This window comes from Anastrepha ludens, chromosome 2, assembly GCF_028408465.1.
Source record: "Anastrepha ludens isolate Willacy chromosome 2, idAnaLude1.1, whole genome shotgun sequence".
NCBI lineage: Eukaryota > Metazoa > Arthropoda > Insecta > Diptera > Tephritidae > Anastrepha > Anastrepha ludens.
The window spans coordinates 85,756,363-85,779,422 of NC_071498.1; the positions used below are offsets into that span (position 1 = coordinate 85,756,363).

General features: G+C 34.6%; 1 protein-coding gene across 1 annotated transcript in view; it reads left to right on the forward strand.

The window, feature by feature from the left end:
* The window catches only part of LOC128854711 (uncharacterized), a 136,060-nt gene that overhangs the window by 33,698 nt on the left and 79,302 nt on the right, over nucleotides 1–23,060 (forward strand). Inside the window, exon 5 of the mRNA XM_054089016.1 lies at nucleotides 7,918–8,244. Coding sequence (XP_053944991.1) covers nucleotides 7,918–8,244 — 327 coding nt within the window. The remainder of the gene's footprint in view (nucleotides 1–7,917; nucleotides 8,245–23,060) is intronic.

Consider the following 23,060-nt stretch of genomic DNA (forward strand, 5'->3'; position numbering starts at 1 on the left):
GAAATTTTTTTATATGGAGCAATTCTTCCAAGTATAAAAAAACTGCCAAAAATAAAGCGATTTTTGAATAATTTTTCAATTAAACTTTATTACACCAAAACTCAATCCGCTATAAAACTGCGTACTCGCTTTTTTTTTAAATTCTGATATAAAAATAGAAATTTTCATGAAAAAGAAAACAGAATTTAAAACTGGTACTCATATATTACGAGTATATGTTGTGGTAAGAGCTACATATTTATAAAAAAAAAACAAATTTTAATGAGAAATAAATAAATAGTCAAAACTTGCAATATATTGCGATGCTATTACAGAACAGAGAACACAGGTGTGCATCGATGTACGTTTACAACTGTCTTCTTTTACAACATTTAAAATGCTTTTTCCTACGTACCTTTTATATATTGCATAAAATAAGAATTGAAGAACTTTGACAAATCTCTCTTCCTCAACCTTAACAAATTTATTTCAAATAAAACTTTATATTTTATAATAACTTTGAAAATAGTTTTAATTGCCAAGTGTACATTAGAATTTTTTTTACCATTTCTTAACCATTTTGCTTTATATTTACATTTCCCTTATTTAAATGGCTTCAATTCATAGTTTCACAAGTAACATTTTCATCGTGTTCAAGAAAGTTAGCAGGTGTCAAGTTTTTTCGATCAATTTGTGTTTGGAAACTATAAGGAACTGAAAAGTTTAACCTGGCTCTACTACTCTGCTTGGGGTGAACTAACCTTGAACTAATTGTTTATTTTGTTATCCAGGAGAAAATTACTTGGTAGATGTGTGATATGTTAGTATGTATATAAAAAAAATATATTTTGGATGTAATGGATAAGTGTTTGTATTCAGTATGGGCATGTCACTGTTGCTTTCATAATGCAATAATGCTTAGTGCCTAGGAAAATTGAAATGAATGAATCAGAAACAGAATCATTAAATTTTAAATATAAGCGAACGTATAGAAAATGTTTTGAATATTTGCAAAATTGAGTTCTAAGTTAATTTCAAAGTCACAAAGAAATATAAAATTAATAACACTTTTCAAACAGATTAGTGAATTTTGGTTTTCTATTAGTAATTGCTTTGATTTCACAAACAATGACTTATTTTTTTATTTATTCAAAAAAGTCATTTAAATACAACGCTAACTCAGATTAAAACATTTCAAGGAAACTACTAAAATAATATTGAAATTACTTATTTAGAATACACATTTTGAATTTGTTCATTGTTCATTTTATTCGTTCTTGTGTACCGTTTTTTGGGTAAATATTTAGAGTTTTCTTAACTTACACGATTCTTTAAAGTTCTGGGACATATCCCGAATTTGCCATATGTCGCATGTATTTTTTACACAATTTACTCTTTTCACTATTTTCTTAGGAACGAATCTAACGTTAAAAAAAATAGTCTTGACCTGCCAGTCCCTTTTCTATCCTCCACAGAACCAGTTTATTTAATTGTCGATTCATTCGGATGATTATTTGCTCCAAAACCAAAAATAAAGAAATTTAGCGACTTGTTGTTATTAAAGATCGATCATTTTCATAATAAGTTTCAATAATTTTAACGTACAAAATTGTGCACTTGTCAAATGTCAAAGATGACATAAACAAAAAAAGTCTCGCCTAGGCATTACTCACAACTGACCTCCAGTAAGACCCTTCACCTTAGAAATATAGCTTAGACATGAAAGGAAAGTAAAGAAAACATGTTTGCATGGCAATCTTAAAGCCAGCCAAATTAAATTTTACCAAAACGTGCGCTGTCATATAAAGTTTGATGTGTACTGAATTTCCCACTTCCTTACTTTTTTTATTAGTTTCGCCATCATCCTCAGGCAACCAAAAATAAATGGCGAATAATACAATATTTTGACAACTTAAGTGCTCTTAAGAAAAATATTCTCTTCTTGAAAGCATTATTAAAACAATGTACGTATGTATTTATTTTAATTTGTTTCCTTCAAGTAATGCTGCCATTCTCTCTTCCATCTTAAGGCATGCAAGAGTTCAGCTGTGGAAACTGCAGGGCTCATATGGGATGAACTCTTCCTTTTTCAAGCATATTGTTCCGTAATTTTTATTATCACTTAACTGTGGCAAGACATTTTGCACAAACAATTACCTGTTGAAGTGGACTATCAACGTAAGCGTATTCCACTTCAACTTATACCACTTTCAGGGAAAATGCCATTCACCTTACTTGCCAATGACACTTTGCGCGAAGAAATGTTTAAAATATGCAAAAGAAAATGTGCCCTGATATGCAGGAAAGTGGCGAAGTTTGACATAATATACTTCACACATACACATTTATACACGCGTATGTATGCTATTTTGAGTTTGAGCAATACTATATGCAAATGAACTGAAATTAGTGCAGTTGAGCAGGCAACCAGGAAAACAAATTTCAAAGTTCTGATCCAACCAGCAGCCAGTTTAAAGAATATCTTTTGAGTAAAATTGCGTATAACTACGTGCTAAGCAAACTGCAAGCAAGCATTTTTTTGGTAGTAAAAATTACCATAAATATACGTACGAACATTCAGTATCTCTATGAGAGGACAATTGTGTTTAATTTCGAATGCTCTAAAGTTCCGCCCGTCCATTGACATTCTCCATGCCATTTAGTCAAGCTGTCTCGTCACGCATGCATTTAATGGAGCCGGGGCTATATTTGTAACGTATCTACAACAAAAATTACTGTAGTAAAAGTGAGACCTAAAGTAGTTGCTAAAACAAGAAACTCGATACTGCTTTTCAATCTTTGTTTGTTGGCAAAAGTTCACGCGCATCTTCTTCGCCCCATTTTGTGGCGGCTAACAACTTTCAACGTTAAAACTTGATTCCGCTATTTGGTTAGCCGAAAACTTTGTGGACATAAGTGGAGGATGCGACAAAGTTAAGCTGATACCGTGGCTTAGAAGTTTAACTTCCTTCATTGATTGAGGCTTAAAAAGAAATGCGCAGTAAAAGGCTCTCCCCCTAATGGGATTATACTTGGTAAAATTCTTGTTGTATTGGAAGCAAAAGTTAGAAATTCGACTTAAAATATTCATTAGATAAGAGTGCGCATAATTCAGTTATTCAGATCTATCTTTACTAATTACATCACTACTAGTGTACATATCTCAAGTAGTTTCTAAATGCTTATGCAAAAAGGAAATGGAAGATGGAATATCGTTCGAATATGTCTCGTATTAGCTTCTTGCATTATATACATATAAACATACACATTGGGTTTCGAAGGCGGACCCTGCGCTCCCATTCCTTCCTAGGTACCTTCAACTCCTATTTGGGGCATAGGGCGTCTAATTATCTGGCGCACCGTCCACTAGAGTATAGCATTGGATGATGGAGATGTTCCTCACATTTGATTTGAAGCGTTCCCAAAGGACTCTATGCCACACCGAACTTCACGATGACTGCCACTTCAGCAGCATTCCCCCTAAATGTATGGGGAACGTTTATGGTGCTACAACAACAACAACAACAACAACATGACTGCTTATGCTTTCTATTCAATTCTCAACTCAAGCATATCAACTGCAGGTGTATCTATTCCCAGCATTGGTTTCACCCAGCAGCTCATACTTAGTGACATTAGCTCTATCCCTTACTTTCGAATTATTTGTATCAATTTAAGTAGCTTCGAAATGGTTTGCTCTGTAACTGCCAATTAACTATTCTATTCTGCAGTTCTGTGTGGTCAAACTTATTAGCGTGTCCACAACCTTCTTTGTCTCTCACACAAAAACCGCCAGTTTTAAGTTCGCGAATTTGAAAGAATGCATAGTTCGAGATGTTGGCAACACTGCGTAATTCGTTGCTGACATATCTGGAAAAAGAGCACCATTTTTACTTACTTCTTAATTTCTTTATAGTGAGAGGTTGAAGGTTGAAGTAGGTGTCAGATCTGTCTTCTGGTTTATGCCTGCTATATTTTTTATTGCAAAATTAGCCCGACCCTTGTTTTCTGTATCTTAATGACCTAAGTGACAGTATACAGTGCCGAATTAAAGTTGCTGATGTTGAGGTCAAGGTACTATTGCACGATGACGATATTGTTTTGCTTGCAGATTCTGCAATAGATCTTCAAAAAATTATCGATAATCCTTTGACTTATTTTACGCAGTGGGGTCTAAACACAAACCTGTTTAAATCTAAAGTTATGGTTTTCAGAAAACTCCTGCTGGCTGTGATTAGACGTACGGTAGTATTCCAATTGAAATTGTCAATGAGTATAAATATCTCAGTTTAGGTTAAACTATAAATTTAGTTACTTAAAGCATTTGGATAAAAAACTTTTTGAGGCAAAAATTGCAATAAATGCGACGTAGCTGAAATACGCAAACAACCCGAGGATAAATATTTCCAAAAAAATTGAAAATTTTCTACACTGCGTCCAGGACGATAATGTTTTACGGTGCTCAGACATGGGGTTTTGATAGATATGAGCCGGTAGAGAAACTTCTCAAATTCTTTGTAAAAAAGTTGATATTTCGACCGTGAAGCACGCCAAACTATATGGCCCTGCTAGAAATAGGATTGTTACCACAGTTTTTCGATATTCTCTATACCCATAAGGCTTTTATTGTACGGTGCCGGTGCCTACCGGCAAACAGACTCACTGGCATCTTGTTTGACAAAGCATTAAGAAGTGGACTGAAATATAAATAGTGTACATATGGATCCTATCCTCAATTTTTGTCCTTCGTCGATTAAGATGTCCTTATTATTAGGTAAATTAATTCAGGAGGAGCTGTTAGCTTTTGCTGAATATGCCCAAAAGACATTAAGACATGATTTCTATCTATGGTAGATTTGACGTCGCTGGAACCAATTTATTTTAATGATGAGCTCGCGGCGTGTGTTATAAGCTCGGAGCTAGAAGCGGCTTATTAAAGTTTAACGCTACATCGTCAACTGGTACTGTTTGCAATTTAAATGTTGTTGAAGATACGTTCCATTTTATGGGTGTGTGTCCTATTTGTTGAAATAATCGTGTAAAGTGTTTTGGTAAGAAAGTTTTGGATCTACTTCAGGTATTAAATATCTTTATAAATACATTAGTAATTGTTTTAAGTATAAATAACTAATTTTGAATGAATTTAATTTGTTTCGAATTGAAGTGCTATGCAGACATACAACATCAAATGTTAAATGTTTATGATTTTGTTAAATAAATAAAAATAAAATGATATACCAAAATGCTCAGAAGGATGAGAGATGCCGATTTTGCTAAGTCTGTAACTCCGTCCCTCTGCTTCTGCGCCGATAAAGATAATTTCAAGAAAAATGTAATGTATTCCAATAAAACTATCAGTGTAGTTGTGTACCAGTACGCTTCATATAGGGTGGATTGAAAATCGGCGAAATCGGTTAATAATTACGCTCACGTTCCATACAACAGTAATTTTCAAAAAAGAAAAAACTAATATCTCTGTTATAGAAGAAGAAAAATGTATTAAATTTGGAACAAATAATAAGGAAATTTGTATTTATTTGCCTGGTTCCAACTAAAATTTTTAAAAATGACCACTGCCCTTTTTACGTTCCGATTGGGAGCAGTTCTAAATGGTTGTGTTAGTTTATTTCCACGATTTGAACCCGAAAAAGAAATTCCATTGTATAAACAATTCGAATTTCTTGTATGAATGGTTTTGAGCATTAAGAGCAGACTTCTGATTTTGAGTAAATCATTCAAAGTGAAACCATAGACTTTTTAAGCGTGATACAGAATGAGAACAACGGTGGACCCAAAGTGTAGCCTTGCGGAGCGCTAAATTTTATAGAAAAAAAGTCTAAAAAGATGTTACTTGACATCGTTCAGTTAGATAAGAACTTAATAGTTTTGTGGAGTGGTACGGGAAATTGAAATTCTTGATATGTTCTACATTAAACTCTGTTATTTTCAGTGTCACAAGCTTTAGAATTATCTGAAAGATTCAAAAACACAATCTTTTTCGAATCAAGTTCAATCACATCGGTTGTAGCGGTAATGAATCCACGATTCTTTGAAAATCCTGATGGTTTAACTGTTAATAGATTTCTGGATGCTAAAAGGTTATTAAGTTTTTTGTTTATATATAAAGTGTTATGTCTGAATTTGTGTACAGCAAATAATCCTGACTATTTTTCATAACTTCGTCTTAATTAGCAATCATTCGTAATCGAAATATAATAAATTTATAATTATTGAATCGTTGCGAATGTAAAAAATAATGTAAATATAAAAAAGATGTAAAAATGAAAAAAATGTAAATGCACAACAAAATATACATTTGTGTACTTACCTGTGTCCTGGACCCCAGATCCTATATTCCTCCAAGGCAAACTGTCACTCCTGTTCAGACATAATCGCCTACGGCTGGAAGTACACCCACAAGCACGAGCTGCGTTTCATTAATTCAACAAAAAAGCTTGTAAAAATGATTTTTCCCATGAAACGACATGTTTACTCCTGCAGTATAATATCGCGCGATACGTATGACTTCACGCTCTGGGCGATATATGTACAAGCGATATGTGATGCTACAGTACCGCTGCGGTGCAATTGTGCACTGTTTATATCGCTTCCACTCAATTGCTACGCGCTCAGCCGGTCAATGTCGCTTTGATTTCGTATCGCATATTGTATCGCTCCAATATGCATCGCGGCTTACATTTACGCGAAAAATTAATATTACCAACATTTTTGAAGCATACTTTTAGGCTCGGCACAGAATTGCAAGAGTATTGCGAGGTTTCATCATCTAACTTTTAATATGTTATATGAGGGGCGACTTAGAGAACTTAAAGGTGACATCATCCACAAAACGCTACTTTGTTTTTGGTGAATTCGACATTTGAGTGAAGGTGGATCAAATAAAAAATCTTTGTGTGGAAATGTACGCATTTGCAAATGTACATACCTATGTATGTGTGCGCGACTTATTCTATCATTATTGGCCTTCCACTTACCTTCGCTTATTCTTCCCCTTCTTTACATTTGTTTCTTTTATGTACTGAATGCCCTGGGTTGACTCCATCTGGTTTTATATCATTGTCATTCTTGTGCGTGACGAGTAGCAAATGATGGTTAAACCTTCTGCAAAACTAGTTAAAAAATACCTAATTATTTCATTCTCAAACTTTAACTTGCTAATTTCAAGTGAATATTCAGTTGAATATCCTTCATGCCTAGGCATTTTATTTGCCTTTCTGTCAAGTGCTTATAAAATTCGAGATATTCATTTTCGAATGTGAAAATTAATTGCAAAAACATTTAAAGTGCTTTCAGCGCGAATTGCTTTTGAAGTGGCAGTGCGATATAAACTTTTAGCATTTGCCTCGAGCGCCGACAGGAGCTACGCATATATACGAACATAATTGCACATATGTTCGCAACACAGGCACACAAACATACAAGCATGAATGCTTGCACATATACAGGCATGACTCCAAATGAAAATACTCTAAATGTACCTACTTGCCAAAACTCAGTTGAGGGCATTCAAAGACAACTAGTTATATTCACTCAGAACTTACCAATGCCTGTCGCGCTCTTATGCTTCACTCCTCACTCGCACTCACATCAACATACTCCTACACCATTTTCTATGGCGCATTGCCTCTCGCTCACTTTTAGCAAACCATAATTATTTTCTACAAACTTTTATTCCAACTAAACTAATTTCCAAACAAGCAGCAATAGCACAACAACTTGAAATGTTCAGTAATTACAAATTTTGCGTAATCTCGTGCTTATGCCGTCGTAATGCTCAACGTTGTCCATGCCCTATATCCTTTAGTCATATGTAGAAGTTCTATGTACCTTCAGCCCCATATATGTATGCATGGATATGTAACTCTGCCATTAAAGTGTTTAATTTTGTTTCGCTTTTCTTTTTTCTGTACTTGACAGCAATTCATCCGGTTCAAAGGAGACAGCCACACCGACAACCACACAAGCTCGATCAGGTGGCAGTGCGGCAGGTGGTAGTTCTGCAGGTGGTACGGCAGCAGCAGCGGCGGCCGCTGGTGCTGGCGGAATTCAGCAAGATGCAGCAGCCAGGGAGGATATGCTGGCAATTAAGAAGCTGCAGAAGGAGCCACATGATCCATTCGATGATTTAGTGCGCCTATTGACTGGTCTGGACAAGGCGGACTATTCACATGTGTTAGTTGATGATGATGGCTCAGAGATAACGGATAATCCAACATTCTCGGATGTGACTGGCCTGAAACCAAGGTGAGTGTTATAATAGTTAAGAAAATGGTAAAAGTTGTTTATGAAGTGGAATGAAAGTTTACCACGACAAAAGGAAGGCATAGCCCCTACGGCGCAGTACCGTAAAATGTGTGGGAGTCTCTTCCTGCAATGCTTTTGAACTAAGTTTCAACTGAAGTTTAAGTAAATATAATAAATAGAAAATTTCAAATTCAATGATTTAAAAAAATTGGCTTTCAGTGCAGCGTTTTTTAAGTCCAATTTAACACATATTTTCAATGGAAATCCTTTATCTGTTTTTTGTAGTAGACGGCCTGCAATTTAGGAATGAAAAGTAAAAATTTAAGGTGTATCTCGCATGCACGCTCACAGATGGCGAAGATTCTGATATTCTTTTTTCGTTTGTTCTAGTTTTGTCAATGCCGGTTCTTGTGATCTCCACCTTTTAAAATAACGAAAATGCCAACATTATTTGCCAACAATATTGAGATTTTCGAGATTTGCAATTTCTTACGAGGCATATGAAATGAAGACAGAAAAATACTCTTTTATAGCAAATATAGCGGCCGCCGTAGCCGAATGGGTTGGTGCGTGATTACCATTCGGAATTCACAGAGAGGTCGTTGGTTCGAATCTTGGTGAAAGCAAAACTAATAAAAACATTTATCTAATAGCGGTCGCCGCTCGGCAGGCAATGGCAAACCTCCGAGTGTGTTTCTGCCATGAAAAAGCTCCTCATAAAAATATCTGCCATTCGGAGTTGGCTTGGAACTGTAGGTCCCTCTATTTGTGGAACAACATCAACACGCACACCACAAATAGGAGGAGGAGCTCGGCCAAACACCTAACAGAAGTGTACGCGCCAATTATTATTTTTTTTGTTTTTTTTTTATAGCAAAAAACAAAAGCTTTTGGCTTTAACTTTTAAGCAGACGTGGGCATGTTGAAATTTTTTTTTTTTTTTGTTTTTTTTTTTTTTTTTTTTTTTTTTTTTGTTTTTATAAAAAGCAATACAAAGGTTGCCATTTACTGACCAGTTACTGAGTTTCCTTCCTACTAAGCACTCCATTTAACTGGATCACCAGAGAGGAACACACTTATCAGTTACTAGAAAGCAATTTTAATAGGCAGCTCAATAAAGCTGCTGGTACATATGTAGGTGTCACAATTTTCTCTAGTGCTCTTTAGATTAAATGTGTCTTTCTCTACCACTTTCGAAATATCAGCTATTAGGAACGCTGATAAGACAATTGGCCAGGAAGACGGAGAATACCAAAACCAAATAAATTTAGATACCTTCTTTTATAAGTCACCAATCAAGACGTACATCATAATAGAGAGGAGAGGCTCGACCAAAAAACTAATAAACAATGTGCCGCGGATAAAACATTTTAAGTCGACTTAACTAGTTTTTCTCTTGTGCACTGAAATGCCTACTTTTCTCAATATATTTAATCAATTAATCATTTATAACCGTAGCTTAAGTGAATAAAGTTAATAAAAGTGAATATGATTCAAAATTTTCTACCATAAGTCAGAAGAGTTCTCTTGTCAAAAACCCACAAATATATATATAACCTATAAGTGGGCACTAAAGTCCATTAGGTCGAAGTGCAAACTTTCATTAAATCTAAATCTAAAGAACCTCTAATTGAGTCTCGATTTTTTTCATTAATTTCTATCTATTAATAAAAAAATTTGCTCACAAAATGTACATAATGTCTTCTTATTGTTATACAATTTTCCTAGAAGCTATCTTCCGTTCCTTTATAGAATTATTGTACGAAACGCATCCATCCATATCGTCCCCTTAGTATTAAAATAGCCTATACATTTTTTGATGTTTTGAGAAAATGAATTTCAAACTTTTTGTCGAAAGTAGCTCTCACTCAAATCTCGTTATGTCTGTAAATATTTATTATTTTTTGACTGACGTTTTGACCCACTTTGTGGAACTAGAATTTGACAAAATTTTGACTACATATAAAATCGACGATGGAGAATCCAAAAATTCAATAAAAAAATAATAGCCTATGAGCACAAAGGCTATTGTTATGGGGACGATATGGACTTACACTTTTAGAAAATAAGAATAAGAAATAATAATAAAATACATACATTTTTTCAGCACTGTTTCTAACAGCTGCTCTTCAGATGCTTGACAGCTTTCTTAATGGCAATTTGTACAAATTCTGTCAAAAATTTCTCATATACGCCTATAAGTATGCCTATATTTAAAGTAAGCGTGTGTAGCTAAGAGTCAAATAGAAGAGCGGCGACGGCATAACAATAAATCCGTTTCCAAAAAAAAACCAAGTCCGTCTTTATGTGATTCTTTTGCCACCCTGCAACCCTGATACTTAGTCATTTGTACTTTCATCTTGTTGTATGTAACTTACTCTGAATGTCAGCATCTCTATAAGATCACATTTCCCCAGGTAATCTGAATGCATTAAAGTGCAACAATGTGCATACACCCATGATGAAAATAAAAGACATGTACTATTTTAACCAGTTTTGACTTTCGTTTGCTTTTTAATCATTAATTTTTTAGAAAAATAAGTATATGAAAACTGTCCCGTGCGTAGTTTTATATATATATATATATATATATATATATATATATATAATTGGCGCGTGCACCCTTTTTGGGTGTTTGGCCGAGCTCCTCCTCCTATTTGTGGTGTGCGTCTTGATGTTATTCCACAAATGGAGGGACCTACAGTTTTAAGCCGACTCCGAACGGCAGATATTTTTATGAGGAGCTTTTTCATGGCAGAAATACACTCGGAGGTTTTCCATTGACTGCCGAGGGGCGACCGCTATTAGAAAAATCTTTTTCTTAATTTTGGAGTTTCAGCGAGATTCGAACCAACGTTCTCTCTCAGGATTCCTGAATGGTAGTCGCGCACCAACCCATTCGACTACGGCGGCCGCGTAGTTTTATAGTCCATTAAATTTTAATATGTGAAGCAAGAATTTTTTTATAAGGAGCAAATGCATTACACCACCAGGGTAATATTATCAAATTTATATACATAAGTTATAAATAAATTTATATAAGAAATACATTTTTTAATAAAAAATTAGTTTATCCTAAAACAAAAGTTTCATAAATTAAAGTTCCAAACATTGTATAAAATTCACAAAAATATTGTCATCAAAATTTTCAAACTGTTAATCAGAATTTTTAAAAGACTTCTGGGTATGCCGTTTTATAGCCCATTGAATTCTAGTACAATAAAGAACAAGTTTGAAGTAGCTCAAAAACGCGTTGATTTTTTAATTTTGTTTCTTGTTTCGCATACAATCTGGAGAATTTTCGTGCATATGAAGCACATGTTCGGAAATCTTTTATATGCTCAATACCGCGCAAAAAAAAAAATTTTATGAAATGAAAAAAAATCGATACGATTTTTTAGTGACTTCGAGCTACCGAATATTGTAAACAAAATTAAGTGACCTGATTATGTGAACACAAATATAAATTTTTATAAAATATTAATAAAAATTAAAGAAAGTAGTCCAAACTTCTCGGTTACATTGACGCTTACACTCTTTATTGGGTATTTGGGCAAGCTCCTCCTTCTATTAAGGGAGCGCGTCTTGATGCTTTTCACAAATGGAAATACCTACAGTTTCATGCCGGCACAGAGGGGCAGTTGGTAGTTAAGAGGAACTTTTTCATAGCAGAAAAACCCTCGAAGGTTGCCTGTCGAAGGCCACTTTTTCTATTAATTGGAGTTTCGCGTCCGGGTTTTTAAATCTTTTTAAATCCGAGTGGTAGTCGCGCTCTGTCCTGCCCAAAATATCGCGTATCTATTATTTTGATCATGGATGTATTTATTTAAGTGCATACATATACAGATATGTCAAATGTAGTGACATTCATCCGGATATTCTTAACGCATGCAAGTTCGTACATATATTTAGAGGTCTTTGTAACACATGCAACAGATTTTTCATTTTTCTTCAATGTATGCTGCAAGTCTTATCCTACAGTAATTCCTTTCAAAAAATGTCGACTTGCAGAATGTTGGAGTCGGGTGTAGGTAACCGCAGTAGCGGTAGTGGCAAAATTGCTGCTTTGCTATTCATTCATTCACCGCTCTGTGCTGCGATAAGTGAGTGACATCCTACAAGGCGTTGCGGCTTAAACTGAATATAATGCACATATTAGGTTAAGTAAAATGTTCTCAAGGTATCTCGCTTTATTTTGACGATCCAATTAGCAAATGTAGGTGAATAGTTATAATTATCTTATGCAAATGGTTCAAGATAATAATCTTCAGTTCCTGATCTTTCCACGATTTTCATTTCGTTTCATTTATTTCAAGTCTAAAGTACAGTAATGGTTTTTACATACCTCTTAAAGGTAATGTGAGCTTAAATTACTAAAGACAGCTCAATAAATTTAAGCAAATAGTTTAAAAATTAATAAAACTCCTTCTTTGAACGACAAATCAAGCGGAATACAACTTGAGATCTCATTGAATTATTTTAGTTCTCGGGCAATATAGGCGTTATGCGCATAACTCGTATTATTTTAAAATTAAATGATTAAGTGTTGCGGAGAGTTCAAGTTGGGATATGAACATGAAATCAATTTCTTCTTTAATTACACTAAAAACTGGAGACAGTGAGAGTAAAGACCTTCTAGTCTCTAGAGATAGGATAGGATTCGAGAACTTTAACGACCTGGGAGCATATTTAAGAACTCCTTCTACACATGCCCGATTCCCTCAATTGCAAATTGGTGGCAAAACCTTCAGATAAATGTTGCATATTATAATCTAAAGCAAACAAAACAAGTGAAAAGTTATTTGAGAGAGTTTTTGAACATCTTGAACATTTGTTGTTGCATTCGATACTATATTGGGTCTATAAAGGGTTAACATTTTTTTGGACGTATGCTCTGATTTGTCCTCTTGGCCGTAGTGATATCTTTATTTTAGAACGTTGTTGCACCGAACTAACTACACCAAGCACAGAGTCGCCAAGAATTTTTGTGAAGCGTAGTCTCGCTCTAATACGCCCCTGCACAGCAGATATCGGGAGATGTGGTTCACTAAAGTTATCTAGGGAAGAACATTCAGCGCTTTTTACTTCACCTACTACGCAGTATTCATACCACGTATGTATGTGTGTATAGCTGTAATTTTGCTTGCTGTATTTTACAAAATGCATGGTATTATAATTACTTCGGTATTATGCCGACCTGCGCAATGTCATTCATTTATACGTAAAAGCCTGCAACGAGGCTAATGGCATAATGCCACATTGTGGCGGTGCTGATGACTGTGTGTGTATGTGAAACAGTGTATGACATAGTTATGCGCTGGCTTAACATGGCATGACATGACCTCACGACATAATATAGGAAATGACATTGCATTAATTTTTTACACGCGCAGTTCTTGTAATTAAGCTGATTTTTAAGCCCAAGCGTACTAGTGCGCAGGGGTATTATTGGGTGTGCAACGGTTCTTTGTAATAAGCTAATACATTGTAAATGTATACATCTAAGCTCAGATTGATTTAGTAGATTAAACCATTATGTCTGTTTGTATGTACAGCCATCCACCCGCCCTTCCGTCAGTTAGTGCATATGACAACTTGGGTGAAAATGTAGGCATCTTAATGAAAATTCATACACCTGTTACTCTTAGCACAAGTTAGGTTGGCAATGAAGACAGGGAAATTGTACTTTCCCAACACAACTGTAATTTTCAAGAATTTAAAAACAACGATTTTCAGCAAATATCAGGTCAGTCCATAATTTCGTGCGTATTTTGCCTATAATTTCACTTTTGTACAATTTTTGCATACAAAAAATTATTCGCAGAGTATAACGGAACTATTTATATTTTCTTTGATATATTGTGCATTCAACAAGTGATTTTAATCGCGGATAAAAGCACGTGTTGCTAAAAAATAAAATGGAATCTTCGAACGCATATAAGAGGTATATTTTGTATTTTTTTTATAAAAGTGGTAAAAATACAACAACTGCTGCTGCAGAAATAAACACTAGAGGGTACCGTGAGTGTAAGGACTGCGCAAAAGTGGTTTTCAAAATTCCGAAGTGGTAACTGCGACGTGGAGGATGCCCCGCGCGCTGGTCGCCCTGAAGTCTTTAACTCCGACGTCTTGCTCGAACTCGTGGAAGCTGAGCCAAATTTGGCAGTCGATATGATAGCTCAGAGGTTAAATTCATCGCATGGAACAGTTCACAGGCAACTGATTCAGTTGGGAAAGGTTTCAAAGCTGGGAACATGGGTTCCGCATAGACTTTCCCTCGCCAACCTTCAGCAGAGAGTGAATGTGTGTTCTCAGCTGCTGCAACGGCTTGAAAATGAAAGTTTTTTCAACCGTATTTTTACTGGTGATAAAAAATGGGTACTTTACAATAATCCTGTTCGCAAAAGTCAATTATTAGATAAAGATGAAACATCAGAACCGACCCCTAGAGATGGCCTTCACCACAAGAAGATACTCCTGTCTATTTGATCGGATATGGCCAGTATTGTTTATTATGAACTTCTGGAACTAAACGAGACTACTGATTATTATACCCATCAGCTATCAAAGTCGAATGTACGTAACCTGCGAAGTTTGAAAATTCGCCTTAGGTTTTTAATAAGCCTCGTAGACTTGCAGACTATACGACTATGAGAGCAGTTTGTTTTTGGGTAGTTTAAGATGTCAAAAGTAACTTCTGTTGGCAGCTTAGATTCTATCGCTTACGCTGATTAGGAGGTCCGCTGCTAAGGTTTATACCCAGGCATTTGAAAATTTCCATTTTTTGGAAAACTATATGGACCAACTTGCAGGTTGACCTTACGAGGTATTTCATATTACCGGCGCTAACTTCCAGACCCACTGGCTTTGCTTTATTATTGAGTTTTAACGCGTGGTCGGCAAGTGCGCGTAGCTTTCTTACAACAATGACAAGATGGTCAGCATAGTCACAGATCTGAAAGCTCTTCGTGGAGATATTTGCACCAGGTTCGATTTTGCAGATGACAAAGCTTAAAACCAAATTAGAAATTATGGTAGATAGGTTATTTAAAAATTTCTTAAATATGTAAATTTGGACATCTTTGCAAGCTCGACCTTATTTGAAAATTTTTGCAATCGGCTAGTAATTAGATACGCGAAAGAATAACTGGAGTAAAATTAAAATTTTCCCTCGCAAATTAAAAACTTGAATTTATACGCCCATATTGGTGTTTATCCACAAACCTATAGTTTTATGTCGCCTCCGAAAGGCAGGTGGCTTTTTATAAGGAGCTTATCTACGGCTGAAACGCCCGGGGTGTTTGGTAGCGCTATTGGAAAAACGTTTTCTTACAATTAGTGCACCGTGACCGGGGTTTTTAATACTCGGACAATAATTTTGCTCAAGAATGACAGGAGGGGTCGGTTGAAGAATTTTCCAAATAGGCAGAGAAAAATTACTTGACTGAAAATTAAAAAGACCATAAAAAGGTATTTTTGACCTTTTTCGGTTTAAGAAAAACTTGAATAACTCAGCCAGGTCCTGACGGATTTAGACTTAAAAGTTATCATTGGAAAGGTAAACTTTCCATGAAAAATTATGCCATTCATGCAGCATTTATTTAACAATGAGCATAGAACTTGCGATCAACCAATTCACTCAGCTAAGACAGCCACCACGTTTTATTCCCAGCCAAAAATTTTACATCATAGTGTAAAAGTGCTAAAAAGAGATGGATAGCAGCTTATCTTACTTGTAGAGTTGTGCTTTTGTTCTTAATCAAGTTCTCGATAGCAAAAAACCAACAAGAATTTCTTTGCTCTTGTACTCTCCCTTTCCATTAGTTTCAGAATGTCACACAGCGTTCAGTTTAAGCGTCGGCTTTTATTATTCACCACATCAAATGGTTGCTTTCATGGCTTTTGTTATAATCCTGTCACTAGCTGTAAAATGTCCTTTGCTTGGAAGAAAAGAGCGACATTTCTGTACTCTGTACTCTAATCTTCGAGTAGTAGTTGCTGTAGTACATACTTTAGTTGACTGCTTATTGCTTGAAATTTGATAACTCTTTTGTTATCTTGGCAACTATTTAATGACTCTCCAACTAACTACATATCTCACATTATTTGAGTTGTTTCTTTATGATTGTACAAAGTGTTGTTGGCCATTTTGTAGTTATTTTTATTGTTTTGTGGTCATTATATTATGTTATTTATATTTTTCTTGCCGTTGTATTAAATATTCCCTTTTTGTCGGCGGACTAAAAAAAATCTTTCGAGTGTTTATTTGCCATGAAAAATCGCCTTAGAAAAATCACTTGCTGCCTTAAGGGGGGAAGTCCATGTAGAAGCCTCAAAATCGGTCATTTTTTAAACATATTTTTAAAGGTGATAAAATAATTACAATATATTAATTAGAAACTTTAACACAACTTTATTTAACCTTTTAAGAGTACAAAAAATTTTTTTTTTTTCAAAATGGCGGCTCAGCATCATTTCTTGCCGGCTGCCTACGGCGCGAGGTCCCAAACTGCTCCATTTATCACTCTTAATCTATCGATCTGAAACAAAAAAATAAAAGTGATTTCTTTTTATGAAATATTAACGGAAAGGATGAACCTTTAAAATTAAACAAAAAGTATAAAATTAATTGTAAAATGAACTTTTGAAAAAAAGTCAGAATTTAGGGCTATTTTGTTGACATTTTGAACCCCCAAAAAGTAATTTATCAACTCGAAATGTCTAAAGTTTTTGGTTCATCCTTCCGGTAGTAATATTCAAAAAGGCCCCACCAAATTTCAAACAAATCGGTAGATAACTTTTTGAGTTACAACACGAGCAGTTTTTAAAAATACAGTTTCGAGGTAATCGCGTTTAAAGTTTGAGGTACATCAGCGCGCAGACCGCTCTCTACCTAGTTAGTGGCTGTAGAAGCTATAATATTGAGAATTTCGAGATGAAAATTTCACAGTATATTCCTAAGATACTATATTTTCAAGTTATCGAAAAACAAAAAAATCGATTTTTTGAGACTTCTACATGAGGCTCCCCCCTTAAAACTGTAGAAAGCCCCATTTGTTTTAGATAATAGATATAAATCAACTGATTGATTGACTGAAATTAAAAATACTAATAACAATTTAAACCGATCATACTGAGCCTAGTAAAGGGGTTTTCCCCATGAATCCACAAATGAAAGTAAATAAAAATTTTATTGTATTAGAAAGACTAATGTTTAGAAAGTACTTGCGAAAGAACAATGATATCGGATAAACACCTTTTGGTCTATTTCCTTAACTAAGGCAAGAGTTTTGATTTTTAAGGTTGCAATCGTTTTGAATGACTCTGTATAAACTTTCTATTTAACATGGCTCCTCAAAAGATAATCCAGTGGCGCTAAGCCGCATGATCGGGGTGGCCATACAACAGCTGAACTTCATGAAATTATGCGGTCGAGAGAATTGGTTTGCAGTGAATTGATTATTTCGGCGACTGTGTGACATGTGGCATCGTCCGGTTGAAACCACATGTCAGTGAAATCCAAACACTCGTACAGACATACATACACATCCATATACCCAACACATACCCACTTATATACTCATTTACATATATCACATTTCATAACGTTAAATGTGGGAAAGAATGCAGGCGGTATTCCCACAGCTGCAAAATGTATACATTTAAGTCACGCTCATGTAGGTACTAGAATAATAACAAAAAACTATTTTTGAAAATAAAGATCAAATCTGGCTTTTGAGTATATCTATACTAATATTATAAAGAGGAAAATTTTGTTTGTTTGTTTGTTTGGTTGTAATGAATAGGCTCAAAAACTACTTGACCGATTTTAAAAATTCTTTCACCATTCGAAAGCTACATCATCCACGAGTAACATGGATTATATTTTATTTTGGAAATAGGGCTCGAGATATAGGTCAAAACGTGGACCCGGGTAACCTTCTGATGTGTATGTACAATATGGATATCAAATTGAAGCTGTTGGTGAATGCTTTAGTACAGAGTATTTTTCATGCCGATCCGTGACTGGGGTGTCGAGATATAGGTCAAAACGTGGACCCGGGTAACCTTTGGTTGTGTATGTACAATATGGGTATCAAATGAAAGCTTTTGATAAGTGCTTTAATACGGGGTAATTTTCATACCTATTGATGACTAGGGTCTCGAAGTATATGCCAAAACGTGGACCCGCCGTGTCTTTGCACCGAATTAAACCAAACTTACGCACATTGTTAAGTAAGTATTGAAAATGGGTTTCGTAAAGTTTGGTTGTAATTCGGAGCAGTGGCAACGGGTACAACGTTCTTTTGAACCAGCCATAATGTCGCTTACTTTTTTAACGCTTGGGGCAGAACTGAACTGTCAAATTGACAGTGTGAGTTACAATGTGTCAATATTTCTTTCTGATTTGGATGCCATAAGGAAAAAACGTAAGTGCAACATGTAAAAATTGTTCGTGAATTTTTTTGGAGTGGGTTTTGGAACAGTGAATAATTTATTACGAAATTTGAGAATTTAATGTGAAATCCGAATGAAATTATGTGTTCGTGGAAAAAATTTTTTTTTCGTTTTTTTTTTTTGAAAAATATAAATGGATAATGGTTAAAAAAGCTCCAATGCTTAATAAAACATATAAATTGAAACGAAAAATTCATGGATGATCAGGAAAAAAGACGATTGTTTATTCATATGCGTTGATTTGAAATTTAAAAACAATCTTCTTTTTTCCTGATTTTCAATTTATATTTTATATTTACTCAAAAACAAATAGAAAAACAAAAAATATTGTCGCTTGAATAAAGAATAAAGAAATAAATAATATGAAAATCATATATTTTCTGTTCTAAACCATATCTATTCTATTTTAGTGTGCCCAGCGAAGGGGGCCGGGTTTGCTAGTCATCAATAATTACGTAAAATTCGCCATGTGGTATTTCTGGATATCCTCAGTTGTTGAAAATTTCAAGGAATTGACAAAATCGAATCTTCTTCAACTCTGTGGTCCACAGCTGCGATATTTTCACTTTAACGACTCGGTCGAACACGCACTGGTGTTGGCACATTATGTACCGAGAGAGTCTTCTCAAATTTATCAACCTGATTCTTAATAGCTGTAGTAGCGGGACGTTATGTTGACCGAAAATATTATGAATTTTGTAACGAAATGAAATGAAATTTTTTTGATATGTAACTTTTACGCATACACCATTTTCATAGCAGATTTTTATTATTTCAACAACTGCCAAAGCTTCTACTGTGTGTAGGTGTATATAAAAAACTCAAAAAAATCGAAATTCTTCTTGTTGAACTTAGTATAACTACCACTGAAGTGGATACCATGGAAATAGAAGCTTTGCCGTTGTTGTTGTTGCAACGTCAGAAGTCACATTTCAAATATTTTTTTAAGCTTTTTCAAAGTTTGCGGTCACCTGTCCAGAGCTGAGTAGTATTCAAAAAGTGTTCTATAGTTTTAGGATAACTCAATTTTGGAAATAATTGTATCCACGACTTTCTGATTGCTATCCAATGAGATGCAGTGGCATTAAAATATATTTTTTTGTGTAAATTACTTCATCGAATATGTATGCAGCCGTAGCCGAATAGATTGGTACGTGACTGGATTGGAAATGCCAAGCCTGAAGCACCAAATGCTAGAAAAAGTTTTTTCTAATAGCGGTCGGTCTTCGGTTGGCAATGACAAAACTCCCAGCGTATTTCTGCCATGAAATAGGCTCCTTATAAGAAATCATCTTCCTGGCGCTCGGAGTCGTATTCAAATTTGTGGATAAGCATAAAGATGCACGTTACAAATAGAAGGAAAAGCTGGCCAAACATCCCAAACGGGGGTTAGAGCTTATTATATACATGTAATATATGGGCATTTTCACGGTAACGGACGCGACATTTGTACGCTTTTAAGTGCGTCCAAAACAATGAAGACAAAGTAAAAGTTTATATATATTGATATTGTTTTAAAGGGCTGAGGGAGTGCTAGATTTTAATATATACGGGAAAGATCTTTTACAAATAAGTACGTAGTTATAAGCAATTATAAAGTGATACGGACGCGACAAATAATAGAAGTTTTTTTGAGGCGCATTCAGAAATATACAAAATTCAGCAAATTAAGGATTTTTATATGTATATATACAATATATATGTTAATAAATGCGAACAGATGACTAGTAGGTTTATGAAATATGATAATTTTCTTTTCATTTTTTTTAATTGAGTATAGAAGAAATGCGGACGCGACATAGCGGACGTGACAAAATTTTCCATGAGCTAGGAAATATAATTTTTTTCATTATAACACTTCAATTTTATTGAAAATAAAAACTCAAGTAATATTACAGTAAAAACGACTTAAAAAATTTAAAAGAAGAAAGTTATTAGTTTTTAGGATGGTCTATTTTAATTATTTTCTTTAATGAATAGGCCGTCCGAGCAACTTCAATACATTTACTGTCGAAATATGAAAACCAATGCATACTTTTAACTCCTTTGATATTTGGAACATTTTGCCATAACTCTGACAGTTGATTAGAAAAACTATCAATTTGTGTTCCAGAGATATACAAAATTTTTACTCTATCAGTGTTGTTCTTAGCACATTCATAGAAGCATAAGGCATCACCGAGAATGATATTTTTGCTTTAACGATTTGCCAGACTTTTCGTTTAACTACGGCACCTATTCCGCCTACAGCACCTTTGCCATGTGAAGTGGCGAAAAAATTCCAATCTAAGATTCTTCTTTCATTTTCTCTCTATATTTCGTTGTTATTGCTTTTCTTGTTTCTTTTGCCGTTTTTGCCATCTATAAAATTTTTAACTTGTGCAATCTCTACGACTTTATTTAAAATTTAAGGTTCGCGGTAACGGACGCGACAAATTTCAAACATCAATAAATTTTATTAATCGTTTTTGTCGAGAGTCAATGGCTACTTTTCTTAAGTGAAATAAGTTATTTGCTTAAAGTCTGAAAGCAATTTATATTTCAACACTTTTTGCACTAATGAGAACAATAAATGCTATTTTTCGGTAACGGACGCGACATACGAATATAAGCAGAAGTAATCAAAAAAAAAACTACCGTTTTTCGATCTCCACTAAGTCTCTTTGCTTGTTAAACATTATGTTACTATCAGTAGAAGATTTTTAAATTATAAAAACATCATAGTATTGCTCTGGATAAGGGAATATTACAAGGAAAAAGTTGGTATATTTGGTCAAAAGAGCTAGATTTTTGTAAATTTTGTATATTCGTTGTATATTTCGGCTCAAAATAAAAGAAAAGAAAAATTCTTTTATATTTGTAAAGTAAACACATTTGAGATTTATTATTCATCAACAAAAAGTTTTCAGGAAAAGTTTGAGTTTTGCACTCGTGGTTGACCTTTTTGTGAAAATGCCCATATGTACTATATATATATGTATAAAAATGCATGATGTGTGTGGATACACATATTGAAGCATTGAATGCATATCGTATTAAAAGCTTTAATCTTGGGAAAATCTACTGCTACTGAATATTCTAGGCTACTGAATATTCTACTGGATTCAATAAGAGCTCCTTCAATTGGGTCAAAATAAAGAAAATAAGCTTTAATTAGCTTGCCATGGAGTGAATACTCAAACAGTGGTGTACAATGCGAGGCATTGAAACTTATCAGCTCAAGTAGTTCCGCGCAATCAATGAGACTAGTAATTATATCATAATGAACAGATCTTTCCGTTTCAAGTCATTTCATCCCTGAAAGCATTTCATCACTATAGGATGGCAAAGGGTTAGAGAGTAAAGTGGCTTGAGAGCAAAATGAATAAAAGTGCGTTGTGCTATTTTAATTCGGATTGCAGACTAAAGAAATATATTCCAATTTAGATAACACCCAAGGGTTAAGTACGACTTTTCTAGTTTATGGATATACTTATACAAAGTTCTTTCCGTAGGTCCGAAGAAAAGCTAGATTAGAATAGTTTTAGGGATATCGTTAATGTCATTCACAAGTGCCAGAGTCCAAAATCACTCCGAGATCCATAAATTCCTGAAAGGTAGAAAAGCTAGCAGCCAAAATATATTTGTAAATATAAGTATATCGTGAAATTAAGAGCTAACTTATTATTTGAATACATCAACTGAGGAGTGAAATACGAAATTACAAAAAATAAGCGAGAAGCGAGATGCATACTAGACGACACACTCAAATGCATGATGGCGAGGGTCTATTATTTCTTTAAGAGCAAAGAATAATTTTTCTTTGACAATTTCTTCGTATAGTTTCGGGGAATTAGAAAGCTTTTGTAAGATTCATTAGGCATATCATACAGCATCTATCATGTACCTAATCATCATTCTGATGAGCCATAGAGAAACCAAAATAATCAGGACAGCACTGCTTGACCTGTTCAGTGAAAACATACGCCTTTGCAAAATATTTGCCAATTGCCACATAGCAGATTCTGCTGAAGCTGCTGCACACAATATTCCGCGGTCTCATCCAACTCCATGCAAATATTAGCAACTTTGGATTTCACGTAAATCTAGATATGTTTCCCCCAATATAATATGTTTACGAGCATTCTCCCTAAAATTATTTTCTCCGCAGTTTGTTACGGTCTGTGGCTCGAGCTGAGAACTCATTTCGAAAGGAAAACTTAGTTATTTATTTTCCAAACATGAGATTTAGCAACAAAACCGTCAAAATTCAATTTTAAAAATTTATTTACGAGAGATTGAAACTATCCATGCATTTTGTCATTCCTGATATGGCAGCGATCCCCAAAGGGTTGATGGGATTTATAACTATTTAAATG